The sequence below is a fragment of the Parastagonospora nodorum genome (genome assembly GCF_000146915.1).
Source record: "Parastagonospora nodorum SN15 chromosome Unknown scaffold_13, whole genome shotgun sequence".
Classification (NCBI taxonomy): Eukaryota; Fungi; Ascomycota; class Dothideomycetes; order Pleosporales; family Phaeosphaeriaceae; genus Parastagonospora; species Parastagonospora nodorum.
Window position 1 is genome coordinate 278,354 of NW_001884561.1, and position 13,973 is coordinate 292,326.

At 51.0% G+C, this 13,973-nt stretch overlaps 8 protein-coding genes across 8 annotated transcripts; 3 read left to right on the plus strand and 5 right to left on the minus strand.

Annotated features, from left to right (window-relative positions):
- Positions 1 to 110: 110 nt before the first annotated feature.
- SNOG_08603 (hypothetical protein) lies at positions 111 to 812 on the plus strand (the record flags this gene model as incomplete). The annotated part of the gene is made up of 4 exons (XM_001798860.1): positions 111 to 279; positions 431 to 578; positions 630 to 671; positions 725 to 812. The coding sequence occupies 4 exons, from the start codon at positions 111 to 113 to the stop codon at positions 810 to 812; spliced, it is 447 nt and encodes a 148-aa protein (XP_001798912.1).
- A 111-nt stretch (positions 813 to 923) lies between these two features.
- SNOG_08604 (hypothetical protein) lies at positions 924 to 1,871 on the minus strand (the record flags this gene model as incomplete). The annotated part of the gene is made up of 4 exons (XM_001798861.1): positions 924 to 1,001; positions 1,055 to 1,382; positions 1,462 to 1,515; positions 1,642 to 1,871. The coding sequence occupies 4 exons, from the start codon at positions 1,869 to 1,871 to the stop codon at positions 924 to 926; spliced, it is 690 nt and encodes a 229-aa protein (XP_001798913.1).
- An 836-nt stretch (positions 1,872 to 2,707) lies between these two features.
- On the minus strand, positions 2,708 to 4,319 carry SNOG_08605 (hypothetical protein; the record flags this gene model as incomplete). Its single annotated transcript, XM_001798862.1, has 2 exons — positions 2,708 to 4,131; positions 4,268 to 4,319. 2 exons carry the CDS (start codon positions 4,317 to 4,319, stop codon positions 2,708 to 2,710), a joined length of 1,476 nt encoding a protein of 491 aa, XP_001798914.1.
- A 967-nt stretch (positions 4,320 to 5,286) lies between these two features.
- On the minus strand, positions 5,287 to 5,538 carry SNOG_08606 (hypothetical protein; the record flags this gene model as incomplete). The annotated part of the gene is made up of 1 exon (XM_001798863.1): positions 5,287 to 5,538. One exon carries the CDS (start codon positions 5,536 to 5,538, stop codon positions 5,287 to 5,289), a length of 252 nt encoding a protein of 83 aa, XP_001798915.1.
- A 1,264-nt stretch (positions 5,539 to 6,802) lies between these two features.
- On the plus strand, positions 6,803 to 7,340 carry SNOG_08607 (hypothetical protein; the record flags this gene model as incomplete). The annotated part of the gene is made up of 4 exons (XM_001798864.1): positions 6,803 to 6,961; positions 7,021 to 7,089; positions 7,115 to 7,244; positions 7,297 to 7,340. 4 exons carry the CDS (start codon positions 6,803 to 6,805, stop codon positions 7,338 to 7,340), a joined length of 402 nt encoding a protein of 133 aa, XP_001798916.1.
- Positions 7,341 to 7,614: 274 nt separating this feature from the next.
- SNOG_08608 (hypothetical protein) lies at positions 7,615 to 8,607 on the plus strand (the record flags this gene model as incomplete). The annotated part of the gene is made up of 2 exons (XM_001798865.1): positions 7,615 to 8,444; positions 8,481 to 8,607. The coding sequence occupies 2 exons, from the start codon at positions 7,615 to 7,617 to the stop codon at positions 8,605 to 8,607; spliced, it is 957 nt and encodes a 318-aa protein (XP_001798917.1).
- Positions 8,608 to 10,226: 1,619 nt separating this feature from the next.
- SNOG_08609 (hypothetical protein) lies at positions 10,227 to 11,557 on the minus strand (the record flags this gene model as incomplete). Its single annotated transcript, XM_001798866.1, has 2 exons — positions 10,227 to 11,393; positions 11,459 to 11,557. The coding sequence occupies 2 exons, from the start codon at positions 11,555 to 11,557 to the stop codon at positions 10,227 to 10,229; spliced, it is 1,266 nt and encodes a 421-aa protein (XP_001798918.1).
- Positions 11,558 to 12,512: 955 nt separating this feature from the next.
- SNOG_08610 (hypothetical protein) lies at positions 12,513 to 13,886 on the minus strand (the record flags this gene model as incomplete). The annotated part of the gene is made up of 2 exons (XM_001798867.1): positions 12,513 to 12,735; positions 12,796 to 13,886. The coding sequence occupies 2 exons, from the start codon at positions 13,884 to 13,886 to the stop codon at positions 12,513 to 12,515; spliced, it is 1,314 nt and encodes a 437-aa protein (XP_001798919.1).
- Positions 13,887 to 13,973: the final 87 nt, after the last annotated feature.

Below are 13,973 nucleotides of genomic sequence, written 5' to 3' on the forward strand. Positions count from 1 at the left end.
CCGCTGCGTGCTGCCCACGCAGCAGCTTGGGACGACCAAGACTTGTCGAGAATATCAGTAAGAAAGAATGAGATCACGACCGCTTCGATATATGCTGCCTGAGCCGCCAAATGGCTGGTTCGAAAACAGTGAATTGGCATGTCGATAGTGGCGTTGGCCAACTCCCAATCGTTCCCGACCACTCGCTCGCTACCAGAAACCACGGCAAAAACTGGCCGGGGGTTGCGATATACAAGGGTGCGCAATTGCCATTAGCCAGAGTAGGTAACTCGGTCACCGGTGTGTTCAAAAGTGATAAGTAAACCACACGCAACATGAATACGATGTCCGTTTTACTTAGTTCCTTCTTTCTAGTCCTGACTCGCGTGCACGATGCATTGCTCCAACATACTTTTCAGCATCTTTCTACTTGTCGCGACATGTTTTGCAGCGCCTTCTGCACCAAACGCGGAACCGTACCACATTCAGTCGTTCGCTGAGATCATCGAGGGTATCGCGGACCCTATGCAGGCGTCTGACTGTCAGGCTGGAACATTCTACTGCGACACCAACACCGCAGAGAGCTACCATGTTGTCACGTGGGTTCTGGCTCTAATAGGCATGGCACTGCTTGCGCTTTTGTTTATTAGCTATTGTGTCGCTTTCTTTCAGATACTCTGGCATCGCAATGGGTAAGCGCGACTACTGGGGATCCAAACGTTGAGCTATGCTAATTTGATTGAAGATGTACTGCAATAATGCATCGTGCCATCCCATCATCGTTGTTTGGTAGAGGAAAATACTCGCAAGTGAGGACGGCCGGCATGACCTGAGAACAATCAGAAAGAAGGAAAAATGACCTCACGTCTTGCTCCGAGGCCCTGGACTTTCCATGGCGCTACACCTAGTCTTGAACCAGGGCGTTTCGACAAGATCAAGCCGCTCTAGTGGTCGTCGTTACTCTCGTTGTGGTAGCCGCTGCCCTTGTCGAAGTCGGCCTCGTACTCGTCCTCCTGACACTTCTATACGTACTCGTCGTCGTCTCAGGCACGGCTACAGTTGGTCTCTGGCCCACCGTGATATCAGCCTCGCCACTGCCCTGCTGGCCTTCGATTCCCATAACCATGTAGTTCTGTTTCCCCAGCTTGAGACCGGCAGCTTCCCAGGCACGGAAATGGTTGCCTGTATTGATGGTGCCTCCGCAATGCATCTTGGTGCGAATGGACCAATATTGCTGGAAATCTGTGTTATCGCCGATGATGGACGGTGCGTTGGTGCGCTCCTTTTGCCAGATCTCGTATGTCGCGCCGTCGCTGTCGAGCGTGCCGAAGTAGTTGGCACTTGCGTTGTCTGAAGGGTTGTGCTTGCCCACTTTTTGAGACAAGATGATCAGTACTGCGCGCCTGGAGATTGAAACGGGAACGATACTTACTGGATTCGATCACATAGTACTCGACTAGCGGATTGGTGGTCCATCCATACAGCGCGAGGTACGCCCAGCCGTTGACTTTAAAGGTCCCGGTGTAGTTGAAAAGCCTGGTTCGTAGGTTTGTCAGTATCTGCGAGATTTACAAATCGATAGAAATGAAACGCAACGAGCCTGCTGCTCCTTTTTCAACCGCGACGTGATGTTCAGAACAAAGTGTGCACTGAAATACTCACATATCGCGACCAGGTCGGTATCCCTTGCCAACCACAAAATTGCCGCCAGGATTGTTGTCCCACGTGACGTTGAAGTTGCCTCCCGCGTTGTTCTTAAATGTGACATCCGCAAAGTCGTTGGCCCAGTTTTGGATCGCATTGAAGCTATTTTGCCTCTCCTCAATGTGAGGCTGAGGTGCCGCAACAACAGCGGAAAGGATCGCAAGTATAGCAGTCGCAAGTGACAACATGATGAGTTTGAGGAGGGACGAGATTGCAGTGATTGCCGGATGAACTTCTACTGGTTGTTCTTTTTCGAAGCTGAGATGCGAAGTCTTTTATGTCGTCCCTGGGTCAGGCTGAACAGAGTGACATTCTACCTTAAGTCATGGCATCCGCCCACCGCAGAGCATTTGTCGCCGCGAGCATGATTAGCATCGTCTGTCTTCGTCTTTACGGTACCTATCACTATATCGTGCAGCTCAAGCGATTCATCCATACGAGCTCGAGAAGTGTGTCCCAGGTTTTGGATGGACTAGACTACGGTACTGTTGACAGAAACCGGGAATCAATGATGATCTTACCGTGGCCAAAGACGCACAAGCCCGACGATGTGGGAATACGATCAGTGATGGCTGCGAGACGTGAGATTCACGAATTGGCCGGTGGTTAATAATGCGGAGTGGACGCGGACGTGCGTCGCTGTAATGCAACCACCGACATGTTTGCACTCAAAGCACACCTATCAATAGCAATGGCGGCTCTGCTATCAGCACTTGCAAGGCAATAGTACCAGTCGTGCAATATTCTTTTACACTTGGTAAGGTAGATTGCAAAGCTTGCATCGCCTTGATCCCATAGTGCAGCCTTCTTTCTGTCCGCATCAATTGTGGGCCGCCCGTCGAAAGCTTGTAGCCGGCTTATATCGAAATCGAGGACAAGGTCGAGAACGAGAAGCAGCTGGAAATTTAAAACCCGCACTGAGCGTTTTGCAGGCACTGTGTCTGTGGAAATGATGCATCGTGGGCCGCGTCGTGGTATGCAGCAATTTGTATTCAAAATGTTGGGGCCGCCCAATAGAACGTCCCTACCCGTATCTGACATCGCCACCTTCCTCTCTAAACCAGTCGTCACTTGCGAGACCATCTTCGGCAGTAGCATAGTTGATGATGGTACTCTTCGTTGTCGTGTAGGCGTTGTATGCATCAATTCCGTTCTCACTTCCGACACCAGAGCTCTTGATTCCTCCCCATGGAGAGCTGGGGTCGTTGCGATGATGAGTGTTGACCCAGCAGATGCCGCTCTCGACACTCTCTGACACTCTGAATGCCTGCGATAGATCCTGGGTCCAGATCGCTGCGCCAAGTCCGAACTCGCTGTCGTTTGCAAAGTTTAGCGCCTCCTCCTCCGTGTCAAAGCCGACCACTACGATGACTGGACCGAATGCTTCTTCGTTCCAAATTCGCGTATCAACTATCTTCTTCGTCTGGCTGTCAGTGAGAATGGTGGGGGCGTAAAAGTAGCCTTTGGCAAATTCGGTACCGTCCAAAGCCGCAGTTCCGCTCATCCGTTGGCCACCAGTAACCACCGTAACGCCGGCATCGATGGCGTCTTTCACAAGCGTAGATACGTTTCCAAGCTGTTTTCCGGATATAAGAGGTCCCATCATCGACTCTACGTTCTTAGGCGATCCTATCCTCCGTTCTATACTTTGTGCCTTGTCCTTAAGCTTTTCTACAACCTTGTCGATTATACTGTTCTGAACAATGATGCGCGTTGCAGCCACACAGGTTTGGCCACTGGCGATGAAACTGCCAAATACAATACCATTGACGGCAAGATCCAGATGAGCCTTTTCGAACACGATCAGTGGTGCTTTTCCGCCAAGCTCAGCAGTATAGTGCGCCAGGTTACGGCCTGCAATGGCGCCGATGGCTCGTCCTGCGGGTGTCCCTCCAGTAACATCAACCTTTTTAATGAGCGGATGCTCGACAAGTGCCTTTCCAGTCGTGAGCCCATCTCCAGGCAGAACATTGAAAACTCCATCAGGTAAACCCGCTTCCTTCATGAGTTTGCCCAATTCGATGCTCGTCAACGGCGTCAGCTCGCTTGGCTTGAGAACAATCGAATTACCCCCTGCTAATGCTGGTGCAATCTTCTTTACCGCTATGAGAAGTGGATGATTGAAAGGCGTGATTTGAGCAACAACTCCGAGTGGTACCCGGTCGACCCAGTTGTGCAGCCTGCCCATGGTGGGCAGAACTGATCTCTCCTCGGTCCTGATCAGCGCGGCATAGTACTTGAACCATTTCACCAGGGTCGGAACCTGTGCATTCATCTCGCGAACCGCTCGACCAGTCTGGCGCACCTCCAACTCGATGAGACGTGGCAGATTCTTGACCAAGAGTTCTGCGATACGGTCGAGCGTATCCGCGCGCACGTGACGTGGAGCTTTGGACCAGATGCCCGATTTGAACGCTTTTTGTGCCGTCTGCACAGCATTGTCGACATCTGTCGAAGAGGCAGCATGGCAGTGAGAAAATATTTCTCCAGTCGCTGGATCTTCAATCGCGAGTCTGTGATGGCATCAGTGGGGAGCAAACTTCGCGGTGAGGGGCCCGGGGATCGCTAACTGACTGCTCCGCACCTCCTGACACCTCCTTTCCATCTACCCACATCGAGTACGTTTCGTTGGTCATGGTACTCGTCTTCTATCAGGTGGAAAATGAGGGGAAGGAGGAATGAGATGAAGGAGGCGGAGGTGGCCGTCGCTGCCAGATGCTGTGGGGCCATTCTATGTTAGTGGGCTTGGCGAAGATTGAGAGCCGCTTCTCCACATCTTCGGGATTGTCTTCTTCCTTTCACCAACAGCTTCTGACCAACATCGAGCATCTTACACTGGTCACATCAAAATTTGCATCGTTGTGTGGTCTCCTGGGTAATGCTCTACGTGCTCTGCTAATTGCTCGTGACCAAGCTGTCTAACATCCCGACATATGACACAATGACACTCTAGAGTCCGACTTGATCAGTCCGGTTGACGAACATTTTGGCTGCGTTTCAAGTTCGGTTTCCTCTCTCTCCGCTCTTATCACTCATACGGTCTACTACTATTGACTACTGAGGCTACAAGCTAGTTCACGGCGTACCCTGCACTTTATTGACGGCATGATCACGATTTTCCAGTTCGTGGATTAGCTTTACGCGACATACCATCTTGTTGCAACTTCTAGTGGAAGCATTATCCAGCGAATTCGAGAATGCACTCGCCAGGAGGAATCCGGCTCGAGCGGGTCGCTAATTTGGGTACCTGGACCAAGCAAGTCGAATCATCGCCATTGCCAGTCGCAGAAATCTCTGGCGAGGACATATGGCGCAGACCGTCAGTCGCAGTGTATTTCAAGAGGTACCAGGCTTGGAAGCAACAAGTTTCAATTTCTCAGCTATCAAAAGGCAAGCCAGTGGTAAACCCAAGCTTCAAGTGAGCGTGTCCGATTTCCCGTCAAAAGCATCATCCCAGGTACCAATTTCTTTCACCATTCCTCCACTTCATGTCCTGTCTCGCACTTGGTTGAGCAAGCGCGATATCTAGTTCAATTAATTACCAGTCGAAGAGTAGGAAGAAAGCAATGCTTACAAGTCGGTTGACTATCTCGCGCTTATCGTTTACAAGCAGTAAGGAGCACCGTTGGCGATGACACACTTCTGGCCACCACCGCAGCGGGCAGCAAGCATCCAGATGCCGAATTGGCAGACCTCAGGGTTGTTGCCACCGCAGCGGTAGGTAGCGTCGCGGCAGGCCTGGCGGGCGGCAATGGCAGCCTCAACAGCAGCAGAGGCATCGGCCTCAGCGGCGGGAGCTGGGGCAGCAAGGGCAAGGCTGTAGAAAGCAGCGAGGATGATGGCGGAGAACTGCATGTTGATGGTTTGGTGGTTGGCTTCGGTGAAGAAGTGAAGTAGAGTGTTGGTTGAAGTAGTTGGTAGTGAGTGAAGTGATGAGCTGGGTGAGGAGCTGTTGGACGGAAGACGAAGAGGTTTATATAGTTGTTCTCTGCTGTTAAGATCCTCTCGTCTTCTTAGACTGAAGTCTCATCTCTTGCTCGAAGGCTCGGTGATTGCACTTCCTGCGCACTCTCGAACGCGGCGACCCGAATCGATCTTCCGTTCTGCTGTGTAATGACTCCACAAAAGATGATGCCGTTGCAAATCGGTAACCGTTGTGGATAATGTCAGGCAAGACGTAATCATTTTACGCCGACACGAAAGTCTTGGAAATCCCGTGAACGAGTAAGGACCTGCGGCTCTTTGACGCACTTGGCCCAATGTGTTGACTGAAGTACAATCCAACGACTTCATACGATGTGTATCATTCTCCTTCGAGTATGTGTTGAATCTGCAGTAAGTGGTCACAGAGCAATGACCTCGCCCGGAAATTGAAGACTTCGTCCATTTGGGAGATAAGGCTGAAGTGTCTAGTAGCCGGTGTTCATTCTAGTGGCTGAGAATTTCGCCGAGTTTACACTGCGGCCGAAGCTACCTCAGTAAGCAACTAATTCACTCGTCGATATTAGCGCAGCTTTGTGCAACGCTACTTGTGTATGCGTCCAGATTGCAAAGCACCATGTGGGGAAGTACCCGGTGTCAGCGTAGACTGCGTATGCAGGGTCAGAGAATACGGGACAATCATCCTTAGACTAGTGGGTAGGGCTGACGGGTTGCGGAGGCGGCAGAATGGCGCTAACATCAATAGCGGGGCTGGGTTCATGCGGAGGCGGACCACCCAACACGTGGTGCCTGATACCGAGATCAAGAAAAGAGTAATCACCGTAACCATGATCCGTCCATCATCACCTAAGACGTTCAGTCTGATACTGCTATTGGCGCTTTGCTTTGACAGATGACGTCCATGATTCCTCTACCACTTGGGCCTGTATCGAGCTACGGCTTCTCGATATGCGCGAATCGTCAGCTGAAAGGCCAAGACTCCTATCATCTCATCTTAAGGTCTCCGGATTTCGGCTAGTCGATGTTGGGACAGGTGGTGGGATTGCATGAAGGATTCGATGTCAGCGCTCCTGGCCGAGAGTCGGTCATCGAGTCGTTCCTTCGGCTAGCTTAATACAGAAATGAGATGCTTCTAGTAGCGTTCGGTGCGACCAATCTCGAACCTTGACAATTCACGATGTTCATCCAGCGATTGAGGCAGTGGGTCTTATTCTTGGCTGATTTCGCGCCTTCTCAAGAAGGTCATAGTGAGACAATTCTGAATCCTTCCAACTCGGTGAAGCATGTTGATCACAGACTTGTCGTCGCTGAAGCAATTAGAGTTTCCAACTCATGTGTAAGGTCACTCACACCTGCATATACGCTGAAATCAAGAAGCAATGCTAACTTTCATAGTGCGAGGCTATTGCAAAACAACTGAAGAGCAGAGTTGCTTTCCCAAATAACCAGCAGTTCACAACATCGGTAGGCTCTTACTATAGTTTGAAAGAGCAAGACATCCAGCCAAGATGCGTGGTGCTACCGGAATCTGCGGATGAAGTCTCGCAAGTCGTGCAAACCTTATCCGCTGGTATACACGTGTGGCAAGATCGGTGTCGATATGCTATACGAGGCGCAGGGTATGTAGACGTGCATTGATGCGGCTGAAGCTCTCCTCTTACATTGTGCTAGACACACCCCTTTTGCTGGTGCAGCAAACATTGAAGATGGCATAGTCGTTTACTTGACGAACATGCCCTCGCAAGGCCTAGCTGAAGACCACAAGACTATTACTATTTCTCCAAGCGCCACATGGGATCAAGTCTTTGCGACGCTTGATATCTTTGATCTCGCGACCTTAGGAGGCCGGGTAGGTGGGGTGGGAGTTGGCGGTCTGGCGACAGGATGTCAGTATTCCCATGTCAAATTTACAATGTCAGTCATTCGAGCTGACGGTTGTAAAAAGGTGGCGTCTCTTATTTCTCTCCACGTTTTGGATTCACATGCAACATGGTGGAAAACTTTGAAGTTGTACTCGCCAACGGTGACATCGTGAACGCCAACGCTACTAGCCATCGCAAACTCTGGAAAGCTCTTCGCGGCGGCTCCAACAACTTTGGCATAGTCACAGCAATTACTCTGCGTGTGTTTTCGCAGGGTAAATTCTGGGGTGGTCAGACTTTCCACCCAATCAGCACGCGTAAAGACCACTTCCATGCGCTCGAGAATCTCATCGCAGCCGTACCTTATGACAAATACGCCCACTTCATTAATACTATTGTCATCACGAATGCCTCATACGGAAATTGGTTCATCGGAAATTCCCTACAATACACCAAGTCTGACCCCCCAACTCCGTTCCCGGAGACCTTCAAGCCCTTTACCGACATTCCGCGTGTTGCGCTTTTCCCGGGCGCACCAGATAACACATTACGTGTCGATAACCACACTGCTTTTACGTTGGAGTATGCAGCTCTGAACGTCTATCCTAAGCGCTGGCAGTTCGCCACCATCAGCTTTGGCAACTCAGCTGAGATGATGGAGGACTTCTTCCAGATGGCCAACGAAACCATCCAACCATTCCTTACCTTGCCGGGCTTCCTGCTTAGCGTCGCTTATCAACCACTGCCAACCCTCATGTCCGAGCGGTACGGTGAGGTTGACTCACTCGGTCCAATACAAACCCAGGGTAATATGTTCTATATTCACTGGGCGATGAGCGTCGATGGCAGCGAAGTTGAGACCGACAGGAAATTCGAAAAGGTCACAAGGGATCTATTTCAGCGTGCAGAGGCAAAGGCGAGAGAGAAGGGCTTGCGAAGAGACTTTCTGCAGTTGACGTATGCCGATCGCTGGCAAGACGTTTTAAGTAGCAGGAGCAACGGTACATTGAAGGAGTTGTGGAGAGTGAGTAAGGAGTATGACCCCACTGGAATGTTCCAGAAGCAGGTTCCTGGCGGGTTCAAGCTATCAGAGATGGACGAAGATAGTATGGAGCTGTAGAGATTGTAAATTTAGCATGAGTAGCTAGAAGTCTGAATTGAAACTTCAGTGACGTTGAATTTTTCCCGCACTGTGTAGAGCAGATGCAATGACGCTCACGCGTAATTCTGGATATCAACTGGAAAGGCTGCCCTAATTCGTTCCGATCATTTCCCGTAACATAGATCCATATCCAAAACTATCACGTAGTGCCTGCGCACCTATACAGCGGTGAAACTCAATACACCGCTTGTCTCTCTGATGCCCCTTGCGCGTCTCGTTGGTCCTCCCACTCCTGATCAACTGAATGCCTGTTCTTTCCCTCTACCTTCTCATTACTGAGTCTCATGTACTCATTGAGCGGAAACCCCACATACGGTATCAGAAATCCGGGAGTAGTTGAGCAGTGTAGAGCGGGCGCTACTCTGCGAAGTCTAGAAATATGTCAAACACCATTAAGAGAAAGCCAGAAGAGGGCTGAAGAACTGGCTTACATGAAGGACCAGCAACTTATTGTATCAACATTTTTACATCCATTAAGTCTCGTTGTACGCGAAATTGAGTGGTAGCGCATCTTTTGAAATGAATATTGCTGTCTCTGCTGATTCGAAGGTATACACTGTAAATATATGGTCTCTGGTATGCATATGAAGTCTACGTCATCACCCTGTGCTACCTTATACATAGTGAGTGCGGGTGCACAGAGCAATGGCTACGTTCGCGCGAAGAACTTGGTCACGGAGAGCGAGGGGAGATCACGTAGAAGACAAAGAACATTCCAAATGCATCGCGAGGTTGGGATGATTCTACTCAAAGGTCCCCTCATGCGACCGGCGTGCGATAGACGTTACGATCTTGATCACCGCAATGATCAAGCCGTCCAGGCGATGGCTTGCAGCATGCTGGTCAATCGATACACGCATCGCCAACCGAATTGGCAAAAATACGAAGAGGCATGTTAACCTCCATGACCGAAAAGTTGTTGATGTTTTGATTGGGCAAGCAGTGGTCCAACGAAGGATTATTGATTTTGAATCTGGAGCTAAAACTCCATGGACTAGCTGTCCGCAACTTCCATGATCCAATTCTAAGTCTATAAAAACCTCTGCCTTAGTTCTGAGGAATACTCCAGTGTCAAGAAAAATGCGCAGAGCCGTGGCTCCGAGAAGGTGATTTTTGATTCGACATAGTGAAGATAACTGTCCCGAGGACAGATGAGATGCGCAAGAAGACCGAAAAAAATTGCGCCAGCTTTCGTAGCTGACATGAATTACTAATGCACTTGCGCCCCTGCAGAGTGTTGGACCGGCGGGGTTGTGCTGACGCAAAATATGGGGATGAACATGGCACCGCAGCACTTGGTTGACGCCCACGTGAGAAATGCCACGATGCCGTCTCGCTACATTAATGCATGACCCGATGCTACGGGTGTTGGTAAGACGCCAAAAGGAAAATATGCCCTGAATTTGACTGTCGAAATCTGCGTGTGGTTGGTTTTCGATGACCGGGCTTCGGGGATCGGAACACCGCCTGAGATGGAAGGGCGAACTATGACTGCATACTGCAGTAAAAACCGAAGTTGTTTGGAAATAAGCGAGCGGTGTGAGCATCCGAAGCGGTTCTGTAGGTCGTATAGCCTTTTAGCTGGAACCGGTGCCGTTCAGATCCCTAGCACTTTGGATGACGTTGCGTAATTGATTGCGCAATATGCATGCTTGCTGACCATTGGCGCTGGAATCGCTCTCTGCTTCCAAGCCAGTGATATGAAATCGGGGCAACGAGTTGAGGAGCGGCTGAACATGCTCTTTGAGTTCACCGAGAACCACCTGAGCTCGGACGACTCGCTGCACCTCTGGATCCAGGCAGTATTTTCCCATGTAGATAGGCCGTGCTATGATGCGCTCAGCCATGATACCTTGAGAGGTCTTGGGTCCTGCGTTCTTGGAAAAGTCTTCCGTTCGCTCGCCTACTGCTTCGATCGCGGCTCCGTACCAGTCAACAATTTTGCTCGTGGCGAGATAGCAAGCTAGTGATACAGCCTGATCACTTGAACAACTGCAGTCTAATATCTTTTTGACCGACTGTGCTGCATCGCGGTTGATGAAGAGAACGGTATCCACATCCCGAGCTTGCATCTGGTGGGTCTCGATACCGGTCATGGGGTTCGATGTGGCTACCAGGCATGGTTCTCGCGTCACACTCAAGTCGTTTACCACTTGTAAAGCAAGTGCCATGCAATCATGCCCATGTTGCACGGTCTTCTCCAGGGATCTCCGAAATGAAGCGACTTGATCCTGGTCAAATATAGGGTGGTTGGAAACGGATCTGAGAGCGTCCAGATTCTGAGGTGGCATGGAAGGGAAGCTGTGCCAGAAAGCCTCGGAGTCTACCATGGCAGTGTCGCCCATGTCGGTTCCTGTATTGGACGAAGTACTGCGAGAATGTAGTGGTTCTGTGTTTGGCGGCGAGGCGAGAAAATCGAAGGTGAGGTCATGGTATTGATTCGGGTCTTCGAAAGGGTTCTGATCATATTCTAATGATGTTTCAATAGAAGGACTCAGGGTCGTTCCTTGGAGACCTGGAGAGCTTGTTGTCAATGATCCATACATGGCTGACATCGCATTGGCATCGGGCATTGTTGCAGGAGTATCCGGGATTCCTGGTAGGAATGCGATATGTGGACCACCCCTTTGGGTATTCATTGATGAGGAGCGTCGGCCAGAGCGCTGTGAGTAGCTGTAATTGCATTGAAGCTTCTTGTTGACACAGCGAGCACAGGCGGGGCGCTGTTTACCACAGCGTATTTTCTGCAAAGAGAAGCAACGCATCAGTGTCTGCGCCACGTAGGTATAGCCGTCATGGGTCAACCTACTTGCGCACTGCAGTTGTTACACGATTCACGGATGACGCGCCGTGGCTCGTTGCCGCTGTGTGAGGTTGTTGCAGTAGGAGAAGGCAATTGTGTAGCCATGATGAAATCTAGGTGGGTTGAAACCGGTGGAGTGTTGAACTAGCGATTTGAACACGCATTTGGCTCTCTTTTACAAGCCAGGCTCTTGGATTGGCGTCAGGTCTGCAGGCTTAGCATGCAGGCTTCCTAGATCTCGTACGGTGTAGCGTAAAACGCCAGACAATTGACTTGTACCTGAGAGCCCCGACTCCGGTGCAACGGTGACGATTAGTTAAGATGTTTTGCCGGGGGAGCCGCAACGTGAACGCAGGTCATATGTAATCGGCTTGGCCCGCAGAGAGGACCTTGTGGAATGTCCAAGGATCAATGGAACGCCTTACGGACCCACGTCTGACCTGCGAACTCTGGGGCCAAATGAGCGTAGACCATGACATGGGTAGCGCATCTCACGGCTCACCGGAGGGGACGTCGGCAGCGTCGTGTAAGACAGGGCTCATGTGCTGTCGCTTCATTAGGCATATGTCGTAGGCTCTCGCGTCAGCATTCGGGCTAGGCCGTGTCCAGACTTGTGATCAGTCCAGAACTATTTGGCAAAGTTAGATCTGCTTGAAAGGATACAGAGAAGTGTTGGCGTGCATGCGGGATGGCCCGTGGCGAAGCTTGAGGTCCTGGCGCCCCTGCCACTGCACGTCAACTACATCGACGGTGGCCCGTCTCAATTACAGCCATCACCAACGCGCAGTTTAGAAGAAACGCTTTCGTCGGAAGTCCGCTTGTTGTCATTATATCATGCAAACGTAAAGTGGTAGCGAATTGGATTGTGCTGATGGCAGCTTTGAGTTGCAAGGATGAAAAGCCCCACTGCCATGCGTCGCCAAGTCCATCCTGCCTAACCTATCTCGTCCTCCCTTGCACAACACACCCTCCCACCTTCTTCATCCAGTGCATATACAAGGCTGATAAGCTGACAAGGCGTCTAACCCTCCCCAATGAAGTCACAGGACACACTGCGCATTTATGCTTCGTCCACGTTCGCGCCGAAGATATCGCCACCTGCGCTCTTCCTGCCTGTCAGCTTATCGACCGACGCTGTAATTAGAGACAGCTCTCCCCCTGTCGTAGGCTTATGGACCTTCTCCACCCGAAGTCTTGGGCTCACCACCTCAAATAATCCTTCAAAGGCGACTAGAGTCCTCTCGCGGCCATTCAGGTTCATCAGCATAAGCAGGTCGCGATCGCTGTTCGAGATTTGTTAGCGACGCAAAATTGAGCATCGAAGTAGCGGCTTGCGAACTTACTGGCTCTTTCTTTCGATTCGCTGCTCCACCGAAGGCTCGGGAACGACGACTTCATTCAGAATCAGACGATCCTGCGGTCTCATGGCCTGTGCAAGAGGCTCGACGATTTGACCGGCGTACTTGTCACTCCAGTCGTGGAGGATGAACCTTGCAAAGTACACGATTGTGCGCGAATCGGTTTCCCGTTGTGGCTGGGGCTTGAAAAAATCTTGTGCGCGGAAAGAAACCCGATGCTGCAGGTCCTTGGGACAGTTCTTCGCGCCGAATTCGACTGTCTCTACTAGATCTTGAACTTCAAACAGCAGCTGGGGGTATTTGCGCGCTAGTGCGATGGCTACATGGCCTGGGCCGCCTCCAACATCAACTACCAAGGTTCCTTCGGGAAGCTCGTGCCATGGATATCCACCATCGACAACGTGCCCGACGTCGTATGCGCCACCTGCCGAGATCCCTTTCATGGCTCGAGCGAACATCTCGTGCTCTGCATGGCCGTCCGGCTCACGAAAGCGTTCGAATTGTGAGATGCGTCTTCCAATCGACACGGAGTAGGCCGTCTCGCTCGGTTCTGAGCTTGCACCGTATTGCTCGATAGCTTTCGGAAGCTGTGCACCAGCAGGGTAGGCAACATTCGAGCAAAGGTACACCCATGCCTCCAAGTCAGGATCAGTGACCAACAGAAGCGACGCATCGTTGTGAGCGACCCGCCCGCTGGCAGCTGGTGTGAAGAGGCCGAAGGACATTGCATGTTGCAGCAAACGTCCTACCAGGGACTCCGGAAGTTTGCCCGGCTGATCGGGCGTAGTGATTATTTCAGCTATTTCAGCAAAAGACCTTGATCCTTGCTTTGGCACGGCATGGTGCAGACGATACTTCATGATCATTTGCAGAGATGCTGTGGCGCAATGTTGGAAAGACAGATCAATGAGCCATTGCCGTGGGGAGCGGTAGGCTAGGACCAAGCGCTCGGCAGCGTCGAGGAGTGCTGTTTTCGCCTTAGACTCGATTTCTGATGCCTTCGCTGCGTTGTTCGTAGCGTCGTCCAAGTCGGCTGCAGCCTTTGTGATAGAAGCGGTCAACTGTAGAAGAGACATGGTGATTGTATTGGGGTGCTGTGCGAATTGGCTTCCTCTCACAACACGTCCCTGAATTATGCTTTATATCGTAATTGTATGCAGCGG